This window comes from Ips typographus, linkage group LG6 (assembly GCF_016097725.1).
Source record: "Ips typographus isolate SLU linkage group LG6, UJ_Ityp_2.0, whole genome shotgun sequence".
Taxonomy (NCBI): domain Eukaryota; kingdom Metazoa; phylum Arthropoda; class Insecta; order Coleoptera; family Curculionidae; genus Ips; species Ips typographus.
The window spans coordinates 9839081-9851472 of NC_138427.1; the positions used below are offsets into that span (position 1 = coordinate 9839081).

Here is a 12392-nt window from a genome sequence, read left to right on the forward strand (position 1 = left end):
TGACCCACTGTGTGATTACAGAACCAATAAGATTACGTCAAAACCTGCGTTTTTTTTGTCAAAGTAGCAGCAAATATGCACAAAAAACTAAAACACGCAAAAAAAGAAGAAAAAATCAAAAAAAGGGTAAAAAAACCAAACAACAAAACAAAAAGCAACATTTCTAGAAATCCCTACTCTAGTGATGTGTTTTCAAGAGAAGAGAAAAATAATGTGTTTAAATGATTGAGCTAGCTAAAGATTGTGTGTGATGGTGCTGGATTATTGCCTAAAATTTTCAAAAGAAGAACGGTTAAAATGATTGCTGATGATTCAGAATGGCTAAATTAACTACACTGAAGAAGTGTGTAAAACCCGCTTTTTGACTGCCGAAGCAAATGTGATGTAATTTGACAGTTGATCATGTGACCAACAAATACGTTTTAATACTGACTGACACGTGTCATTTAGGATTTTTTGAACTCAACAAACAAACAAGCACTGCACTCTTGCAAACCTGAATTTTCTGTGTACTTGCAATCTTTTTATTTAAATATGAGCATTAAAACATCCAAAGGCAGTTTATATAATGAATTGCAAACCCACTAACGAATGCGTAAAGTTGTTTTTATTTAATACATAAAAACCACCCTTGTTTGTAACGCTGCAGTTCGTCAACAATGAAAAAAACCTGGGAAAGCTTTACTTTCGATCATTTATAACACTGGCGCTCGTATACACCTAGAAAGCAAACAAAATTTTAATTAATTTTTAGGATTGCGCCATTCATTACGCCCTTGCCGTTTTGTATTCATGCCATTGTTTCCATGTGTGTGTTTGTGGACCACGATTTTTATACCGCACCGAAAAAGTTTACTATAAATTTTCCTCCTGTCCGCGATTTGTGGTGAATTTGACCCGTTTTTAGCCCATCCTCGTAAAATGTTCAGTTTTACACTTATTGAAAAACAAACAGCGTTTAGGCTATTTACAAGTTAGTTAGAAATACTTTTTGTTTCGCTTTTTTAGAAAAAAGACCTAACCTAACCTAATATTTGTTGTGCGAAAGATTTTTTTTGGAGCTAAAAGAAAATTTGGCAAAATTAAATTTTTGAGAAAAACTGCATTTTGTCAATTTTCAAAGGGTCGTAGCGTACTTATTTCAACTTTAATCGGTTTCATTCCCAATACGAACAAGCATACTCCAAAAGCAGCCGTAATTCGTTCAGAAACAACTCGAAAAACACATCATGTAATAAACAGTCACGTGATCCTAATAAATACAGTAGTGGAACTATGTAAGGGAATAGAAAAGAAATTTATTTCTCTATCACACTTTGACTTGCATATTTTACTATAAGTCTGTCTTGTTTAAATCTGTATTTCTATTTCTATTCAGTTACATAGTATCCCTACAGTTTTCAAATTGAAAACGCTCTGGGACATCAAATTAAATTTGTCAAAGTTCAAATCGATAAGAGTTTAAAACAGTTACATGACCCTGACAAATACAATCTTAAATGTGAAAATGTTGTGGAACGTCAAATTTGAAGTGTAAAAGTTCAGTCACGTGACCTTAAAAAAATTTGCAACTGTCAAAGTTCCAATGTTACCAGTTCAAATCAAAACAATTGATGTTAAAAAATTGTTAAAATAGTAGTACCTGACACTGCACTGTTTGTAGGTGAAACAGCTATTTAAACTGCGTTCCGTTATTCACCTTTCTCAATCAAACAAAGGAATTTGGCAACTGGTCACATGATTGCAACGGGTATGCGGTATGAATGTCACGTGACAAAGCAAGCGATAACTAAACGCGGCTTTTGCTTCAAAGAAAATTAAATTTTTTCTACTGTACTGTTTCAAATTAGTTTTCAAAGGTGGATTGCAATTTGATTGCATTTTTTTCTATAAATCCATTTTTAGAGTGTAACAAAACAAAGCGGCCTTTCATTTCGCGTTCAAAAGGGCACGATTCGTAATTTAATCGCCGTTTAGTCCATACAATAATCAAATTTCGTTTATTTTAGAATTCAGTTAAATTGCGCTTTTGGTGTTGTCATTAGTCAAACTGAACGTTAGACTTATTTGTAAGGGGGAAAAATGGGATTGTGATCAAATTTTAGTATTTGAGTAATCAAACCCAAAGTGGTTCGGTTATTGAATAGTACGGACGTAGATAACGTTGCTGGACTTAATCAAAATGATTTTTAGAATAATAGGACCGGTTTTTCCCGCATACAATTGTACCGATTTGATGAAAGGCCGACTTTTAATTTAAAAATACACAGAGCCAAATCAGCTAACCGTCGTTTTTCTCCGGCCCTTATTTGCTTAAGCCCGTTACATCTGCTATATGGCTAGGGTATGCAAATTGGAACGAACTGTGGAAAAGTAACTGAACAAACACTGATAGGGTTGTTCATAAACTAGACCACACACACAAAAGAATGTAAATTCTCAGGACGCTGCTGAAATATTGTCGCAATCCGGCATTAACGAAATATTTGATTCGTCGATAATTGGATCGTTGCAAATATCATTCCTGGCCGGTCTAATATTTACAACCCGCAAATTAGAGTGAAATTATTCATAGTTGACAATCCCTTGGCCGCCCTAATGTGAATTATTGTCGCTGGTTACTGGAAACGAAATAAATTTGTACCATTATGTGTGTGCGATTATTGCCACGGTCCGGTTATGTTTACTCCCAAATGAATACTAATTGGGAGATCGTAATTCATATTTGAAGCTCATCACCATAACCCACCCCTCAAATATCACAAAAAATCAATTATTCTAAGCAAACAAGCTTCAGACTTAACGTGGATATCCGGGCAAATCATTATTTTGTCCAGGTAACTGGCAGAGGTAATCCCTTAGATTAGGGGCCCATCAATTTCAGCATCAATTAAATAGGGAAATTTAAATCCATGTCTGGTTTTAATGATAGAGCGGAATGTTACTTTTACCGCCGCGGATCGGTTTACGTCCGATTGGTTTGCAAATTTGAATCGAAAATGTTGCTACACTGTAAACAGTGTAAACGAAACCCTTGGTTTGATGAGGTTTATTTGTGCAGGGGGTATTTTGTAATTTACAGGATCATGTTGTTAAATAAAATTACAGAAAATAAATATACGTAAATCATAGTTTGTGATTGGCCAGAGATTAACGTTAGGTTAGGTTAACGTTGTTAAGATCATTAAGTTGCTCGGTAGGATACTGGGATTGCGTTTGACTTTACTTCCCGAACTTGTTAGCCAAAATTTCCACGTGAATCGTCAAAGCTGAAATTACTTTACAACTTGCTACACATTTAAATGGAAATTTTGGAAAAAGTTTTTTTTGCCGGAGCAAAACGATAATATGGAAAGTAAACAAAAAGCAGAGCGAGAGCGGCGTTGCAACGGACATAATGAGGATTACGCTTTCGGACTGACATCTTGTATTGTATTAAACTAATGTAGCTGGAGCTCGAACCCATTTATTAAGCAACAAAACGAGAACAACCTCCGGGGTTTGTCCGCAATCCATCTTTATAAAACATTTTCGGCCCTAAAATGGTTGAACGGTGCCGCTCGGTTTCAATTCTCCTCATTGTCTGCAAAAGGTCTCGTTATAGCGTGCCTCCATTGTTTTAACGTTTGTACAACAACAATGGAAAAAACTGTTTCTGTTTATAGGAAACTGTGTTTCTCTTTCGTTTTTTTGAATGGGGCTAAATGAAAATGCCTGTTTTAATCATATTTTACACTGTGTTTTTGACGCTTATGTTAAAATGTTTTAATTTAGTTGAAATAATACAATTCAGCTGGAATAAGCAAAAATAAGGTTGTTTTTGGAAAGTTTTTCCTTGGAATTTATCCGTTCATATTTTAAGGTAAACAAAAATTAATTTTGTTAAGTATACTGGGCAAAAAGCAACTTCAGGTGTATATTTCACGTAAATTCGAATTCCACAGACATCCGCGCTTAGTTTCTAGCTGACAATCTATATGTAAATAAGCCAGTTACAACAACAACCATGCTATATCTGCCGGTTAACTCGGTTTATAAATTTTACCGGCAAACTGCATTGCGCCAGATTTCGGTTTTCATCAAATTATGCAACGCAATTCTAAACTTAAATTGAACTAACTAAGCGTCATCGTATACGTGTATCAACAACAAATTTTAACCGGTAGTTTATTAATGGCATATCGCATTGCTCGCCTGTGTCCAATTTAACTAACGCTGTTAGAGCACGTAAATACTGTTATGGCAAAAATAATTTTAAGGAAAATAATACAGTAAACATATCAAAAATTATTTAAAAAATAAGTTTGATTAATCTAAAACAGTCCAAATGTGTAAGGCAGGTATGGAAATTTCGAAATTATAAAACTTAAATGATGAGGAGAGAGAACTATTTGGAAATCAATGCTACCGACAAAAATGGAAATAACTTTGTATTTTTCTGTGTTGACAGTTGGTCACATGACCACTTAATCAGAAACTTTCACTGATATCCTATGATCAACCAATCCAAGTACGTCATTTTGAAATTCCTGTACTAGTATAAGTAATTTTGTACACTATGACAACAATGCAATTTTGTTTCTGCTTGTTTCTACCATTTAAAAAGATGAACCCCTTTTTCCTATTTAAAAGCCCGAGGGACATACACCAACCAGAGTGAGAGAGACAGATGGAGACAAGACTATAAGCTGAGTCAGCTGTCATGAGTGTTTCAGCCATCACGTGGTAAATAGTTCAATTACGTCACACAAGGTCTGGTCAGGTGACAGATTTCGAAGACACCGGCTGGTCCATACTTTTTATATGTCAATGGTTGGCACGACATCCTAGCTGCCTTTAACTTTTCGTATAGCAATTTTCAGATAAGCAAACTTAAATTTGTTGATTGTCACGTGGCACTCTATTATGTACGATTAGTGCACGTCACGTGATAACGGTCAGGTTATCGTCTGTTTGGTGAAAAGAGGAATAACCGAACTTAAGGCGTATTTTGGCGAAAGTATTAACCTGAGTTTTAAGCTATACCACGTAAGTAATATAACTATACTATATGTTGACTGATTGTCAAGTTATCTTCTCCTGACGTTAAATTCGTTCTGCATGCTCACCGCCCTCTATACTAAAAAGCCTAAACTGTCACTTTTAATGGCGGCATTAGCGGTTTTATACACAAACGTATGCAGATGTAGTAAGAAATATGTTTTTTTTTTATTATTTCGTGTAGTTGATTGCAAGTTGTGAATGAAAAATCAAAGAAAGGTTCATTCCTGATCCAGATATGTATAGATAGAGCTTTTTATACACAATCAAGTCGAGTCTAAATAAATTGGTGAGAACATTTGTTCTGGAAAGTACAACACACAGCAAACTAGTTTAAACACTGTTCAATACAAGAAAATCTGTAAATCCTTGAAACTAGGTAAGCAAAACTGGTAAATGGTTCTTATGTTATTACCAAGAACATTCATTCAAAATTATTTTTGTTGCTCTCACAATAAAGGATGCTTTAAAATGAAACCCACATACCTGTGCATGTAACAAGTACCTAATAAGTTTACTGTTGTAAGAAAGCACTTGTATCTACCATTGAGTATAGTGTTGGAGTAAAATCATCCCACTTCAAAGTGTTCAACCACTGTTGAGTTAGATCCGGTATTTTGTAAAGTAAAAAACTGACACGGTTGGGCAAAAATTCATCTAATCCTCAAAAAACTCAATTTCCACAATACAAACTGTCACCACTATTGGCGTTTCAAGATAAGAGATACTCCATCTGGTGATCAGTTTTGAAAACAGTTTCGGGTACTCCAGCTGTCATTTCTCCGTTTGTTTACATTGATTTTGGTTAGGAATTTAGCACTGGTTTCATAAATATGAAGTGACAGTGTCATATGATTTATAATGTTAGATTAGGAACGTTTAAATTATAGTTCAACTGGCGCTGCAACTTGAAACGCCAATACCCGCCATATTGGAATTTTTGACAAGCACCTTCTAGGCTTTCTAGTATAGTAGACGGTGGCATGCTCCATAGAGTGTGTCAAAACAAGAGCCTAATCAAAAAATTAACTGATTTCTTGTCATCAACTGTCAAAATACGTCAAACTTAAACATAGTCATAATGCCACTTTCTTACCGTCATTATAGTTGTTGTAGTCTAAAATGGCTAAAATAAATTAAGCAACTCCAATTTTTGGGGGGTTTATTTGATAAACTTCGAAAAAACATAATCCATAACTCTCACAACTGTCAAAACGCAATTGACGTACATCAATGACTCTTGCCAAAACATTGTTGCCATATGTTTATCAGTAAATAAACGTCTGCAATATATGACAAGTATGACGCAACTAATTTATGTCTTTTTGAGAATATTTTGTGCATTTCTCGAGGCGTTTGATTAACGAACATCTATGTAAATGTGGAAATAGTCAATTTGTCCTCGTGTGGCATTAAACGAGTCCGGAACCGGGGTTTGCGTAATTTCGGCCAAGTTTATTTACATATAAATTGTCAAACTATCAACCGAACTTGAATATATTACGTACCTACTTCGGTCTGTTGCGATAGGGAACGTCGACCCACTTTAAGCTAATATTTGTCTGGAACGTTATTTCGATCCCGCCCCGTTTTGGGTAAAAGCGCGTCCACAATTGGTTAAGTTGAAATTTGGTTAAAACTAAAATTTTTTGGCACTGATACGTGAATTAGAGCAGTCGAGGCACTTGGTTGTAGCAATTCCCTATCCCAGTTTTGATGGAATTAATCCCTTTCCAGCTTAAAGTAAAGTTATGAGTATGTACTCTACACTCGAATTCTGCGATTCGCCTCGGTTCGTCTGTTTGTTTTGCGGATTAATACGTTCATTCTTGCGATCATGCCAGGTCAGTGAGTCCCAAGCCTCATCAGGGCTGAAAGTCATAAAAGTTGGATCTGAAAATATATTTCTGAACTCAATTAATAAATAACATTTTTTTTAAGATCATTTATTAACTCACTAACAACAGTACTGTTAAATTAAACCAGAACTAATTAAAATTCTACTTTTGACGGGGCAAAATCCAATTAGCTACTTAAAAACCTTCAAAGGAAAATTTGCATATTCCTGTTTGATATTTTAATCGATCCTGGAATACGAGGTTGTGTTGATGTGTGGAAACCCCCACAAGATTGGCATCCGTTGGTTATTTGCTCGATTAAAAAAAACAACAGTGTCGTGCAAAGTGTTCTTCTCGCTTTGGTTCAGAATTTTTTGTCTACGCTCCTGATCATCATGTCAATTTATCTCGATGTAAAATCGTAGCTCTACAGAATAAAAAGAAGCTTCGACTTATCAAGATCGTAAACCCTTTTCACAGCGTAAGTAGGGCTTTATTATTCTAATGCCCTTTATAAATATTAACAGCTGGCCGACCGGTACAGGTTGTTTCTTGTTCCAAATACAATAGGAACATAATAGGAGCTTACCATGGCAAGTTTGTGTAGCGTATTACGGCTTACTTTAATATGCAAATTTGTATTAACATATTTCATTCGGTTTATTGTGCGGTTTTGGTTCGATTGACAAAACAACAAGGTCGTTTTGGGGCGTTCTATTGTTTCAATTGTGGCTCCCTCTAATTCCATTTTTTCCTTTACTCGCATTTGGCGCAGTCTATAGGATTTACGAGTGCCGAAATGTATGCCGGATAATCCTAGTAAATCGGTCCGGTTCGGTTATAAGGGCCTCAATTTCCGATAAGAGTCAATCCTTTGATATATACGGGTTATTTGCATCGGATTTAGGTTAATCCTTTAAAAGCGACGAATTTTGATTAGTTTGATTAGTTCATTTGCATATCTTATGAAAATCCGTTATTTGACCGGACAAAACAATAAAACCCGTTTCTGAATAAAGCACCAGCAATGGCAATAATCTGAATCTATAAAGATTCCATTTGGCGATATTAAAGAAATAACTTTTAACACAGGAAACCGGTATAAAAGAAATTGTTACCTTCTTTTATATTCCTGGCATGCGGCCAACTCGCTGAATTCACTGAGGTATATTCGCAACTCTTGCTCGGTATTACTAACGTTATACGTGGGGGGGCCCTTAAAATATGAATATACGAAATAAACTTCTCGGTTTTGACTTTTGGAATGCGTAATACGAGGTTTTGCCTTTTTTTATGTATAAATTTGTAATTTAAATTGAAGTGAAACATTAACTGTATTGTTAGAACTTTAAACTAAATCTGGTTTGAAATTATATATTTTTTAATGAAATCCTCCTAATTTGAAATTTAAATTTCAACTTTTCTAGTTTCAGTAAAACAAACATAAACTATATTTTGTTTATAACGGTCATTATCTCTTGGGATGGACAAGCAACCCTGTAAGGGTTAGTGCTTTTATCCCTTCATAAATAACTAATCCAACCCTTTAGGTTTTAGTTTACACGCTTAGGGTTGTAAAATTTGCTTGACTAACCATTTGATCTATATTATTAATTGTCGTAACAAGTTATCGATTGGCAATTATATAGTTTGATCCCAGTTTAGTTTCATCGAATGAATATAACCGCCAATCTGGAATTACAAATTCGATTAGGGTGGTGAAAGCTTATCGGTGGTAATTCGAGCTATTAATCGGTTGATTAAATTACTACATAATTTTAAATTTGCCAAATCCAATTAGCATTATTATGGTTTTGACTGGAAAACGTGTTTGTAACATTTTTAAGAATTAAGTGCGTTTAATTAACTTCAAACGCCCTACATTGTCAAAGCAGTAGAGTTCAGTGGGCTGAATCTACAGACAACAATGAAATCAAACAGGATATCGAATTACTCTATGCAAAACAAACGTAACAGTTGTAAACCGCAAGTGCACGTACCCTTTAACAATCATCAGGGGTGTAATTCAATAATCCCTGGTCCCTAATAAAGAAAAGCCATAAAGAGGGCCGGCAGATCATAACTGAATCATCTAAAATTTAAGGTTTTTAGTGTCTAAAAAATGTCACAAAACTAACTACGATATGTTCGGTTCTTTGTTAAACTGGTACCCTAATAATACGATACTTGTATGCTCGAGCATAATCTATAACAGTCGTAAAAAGGTTAAACGCATTATTATGCGCCGACACTTTCTCTATTATCCTCGTTACACAATAAGGGCCTCCCCGCTCTTAGACCTTACACATTAAGTAGTTTGCTATTATTACGAGCTTTCGCTTTTACGTGCCACCAAAAAAACCCAAAAGGTTTTTGTATTTAACCTTTTAGGGGCTCAAGGGTTCAGGCTGCTGGTCATAAAAGAAAATGATTTTTCAACTTTACTAGTTGATCTTAGCGGAGATTTTGCCAAATAATGTTTACTTTAAAGGCAAATCGTTGGTGGTCAGCGGACTGAAACAGTTCAGTAGCAATCAGTAGGTTGACAGCTGTCATTAACTTAAACTGGTTTGATTAGGTTTAAATGTGTTTTTTTGCAAAAAATGTGAAACTATAGTTGTACATGTCAAGTATTCACAACAAAAGAAAATGGCCGAAAATTGGTCCAGTTATGGTTTTTCCCAAAATTACGTCATGATGACGTCATTTGCTATCAACGTGACAATAGCCGTCGCCTGCTATAATCCGGTTTGGCATCAGACAATTTGAGGGCTATAGCTAAAATCAAAGTAAATTGAGACAACGTAACAATGTAACAGAAAATAAATCAAAGTTTAAGAAAAACGCTGTGGACTTCTACGTCGTCACGGAAAGGTAAATATTTTGAAGTTGACATATGTTACGTCAATCCACTGTAATTTCTCTTTTGCGTACGAGAGTGGACTGAACTCCTGTGAAGCGAGTAACGATTAATTACTCACGGGTTAGTAATGGGTGTTCGTATCCATTTAAAACTAGTGAATAATAAGCATATTATTAATTAGTAGTAGAAAAAACATACTTCTTAAATGCATCTGTATGTTTGTGTCCAAAACGAAAACCGGTCGCCGCCATTAACTGTGACATGACATTAAATTTGACATTACATTTTTGAGTATAGGAGGCGGGGCACTGACACATCTGTGACGTGTGTCTGAATTTCAGTTGACAGATAACAGACACACAACAGTGTTGCCAAACTAACTCTTATAAAACAATACATGGTATAATAAATCTAACAATCACACTTTTCAACCAATGAAGTTTAAATAATAATCATGTTGACAGTGTAATTAGCTTATAGTTTGATGTATATGAAAAACACCCGCCATATAGTGTGATATTTGCAAATTAAGTTGTTCGCTGCACATTTATCTACTTCCGGTATTTTAAAGTAAATATTAAACCTAGATCAAACTTGAATACCTTATATTTGCGCTTTTTTTTTGGTATCTTTGTAAAAAAGCACGCTATGTAACATCAATCATTCGGATGGCACTATCAGAACCATCGGAAGGAAATTGCTTAACCCGGCACGCAAAACAAGTTAAACGGTTTTCCTGATGGGCGCGACGATAAGGGGTAAAGGAAAGGGTATCTGCCCATTTTAGTTTCGATCAAGTTACAATTTTTTTTTAAACAAAGTTAAAATTGCATTTTTTAATCTGAATAAACAATGAGTAACAGCAGCAAAACACAAAAAGTTATCAGAAGAGAAAAACCCGGTGGCAAAATTTTTCATCCCTTCAATTGTTCCCTCCCTTAATGTTCCCTAATTGCTATACCTTAAACAATGGAACCTGGCACTTCATTGCGCTTTGAATACACGCAAGAGTGTTTGTGGCTTCCAGCCCTTTTGACTTGTACGGAGTTTTTAATATCGATACTATTTTGCATGAGAGTAATGCACAATATTTTGTACATACTGTAATAAATTGATCCGTTAATACTATGTAGGAAGCAACAAAATTCCTAGAAGTATCAAAGATAAAGGGTTATACGTTGCCAGAGTACTCAAATCTGCACTTTAGGTTAGCTATACCCGAACAAAGCAACATAAAACTAAACTGAACCATTGTAAAGTCCTGGAAATGTTACTGGAAATTTTTTTCCACGTCAGCCTAAATTTATGACGAGCCAACAACGACACGAGTATAAAATCCGCCTGGCTACACAAAACGCTTAATCACTGCAAAATTTGGGTCAATCCTAAATAAATATCACCCGGTCTTGTTAAATAAACCCAACGAAAACATATGGCCAATCAAAAACCCGGAGGGGTTATTTGGCAGTAAAAAAAAGCACACTCTGGGATTTAGGTGTTTTATCTTCAGACATTTCGTTATAAACAAGATTAATATGCATTTTGTAAAAATATCATTGTAAACTTGCGACTAAAACCAACTTAATTTACAGGTCCTTTTGTCATTGTTTGGAAACGCGGATTGACGTTGCTCAGTGCCGGTCAGCAAAAGATAACAATGGATCCGCGAATATCCCTGGAGGGGTACAATTTGCAAATCAAGGATATCAAACATTCCGATCAGGGGGATTATACATGCCAAATTGGTGATGGGACGCAGGGAGATCTCATACATACCATCGAGATATTAAGTGAGTAGTGTAATGTAATTTACTGCCTTAAATAGGATTAACAGCTTCTGATTAGTTTCTAAATGCGTTTTCTAAAATGGCGCAGTTTGATTAACAATATGTGTGTCATACATGCTCAAATTATGTTCGAAGCAAGAATGTATAATATTTTTGATTACACTCAGATCAGCAACTAGGGATGGAAAAACATTTAAATTTTGTTGTGCGTTGACAGCCTATTTGATAGATGACACTAATGACCAAACTGAAATTCATTACTATTTCTTTTTTTTAATTTTGACGTTTTACATTTTTGAACAGAATTTTAATGCATTTATAATCAGAATAAGTTGCAGATGACATCAATCTTTAAAGACACTGCCTTTGGAATCCGCTTCAACTCTGTCAAACTGTCAAATTTCAAAATTGTGTTTAAAAATCATTAAGGGTGATATTAAAACCCTCCTTGATCACTCCTTGAGGCTACTTTAAGTTTCAAGGAAATGATTATTAATATGACCCTAAAACCTGAAGTCATCTGACTCTAATGCAGTTTTGACCTTGAAAATTATTTCAGACGTCAAGTTTTATCTGTCAAAGTTTAGTTTCAAAAAATAGTCAAAACAGTCACGTGTTTAAAGTTAAAATGTCAACAAAACACAAAACTTGATGTTTAAAAGAATTATCAAAAGAGTTACATGACCCTAATAAATATAGTTTTGAACTTGAAAATTGTCTGGGACGTCGAATTAAAGCTGTCAAAGTTCAAATGTCAACAAGATAAAACAATTGATGTTAAAAAAATAGTTAAAACAGTAGACTGACTCAAGCTGTTCACAAATGATATTAAAAACCTTCTCATTTGACAATTGACATATACCC

General features: G+C 34.9%; 1 protein-coding gene across 1 annotated transcript in view; it reads left to right on the forward strand.

Annotated features, from left to right (window-relative positions):
• Positions 1-12392, forward strand: part of LOC145730252 (opioid-binding protein/cell adhesion molecule-like) — a 39028-nt gene that overhangs the window by 14777 nt on the left and 11859 nt on the right. The window contains exon 3 of the mRNA XM_081981360.1: positions 11334-11531. Coding sequence (XP_081837486.1) covers positions 11334-11531 — 198 coding nt within the window. The remainder of the gene's footprint in view (positions 1-11333; positions 11532-12392) is intronic.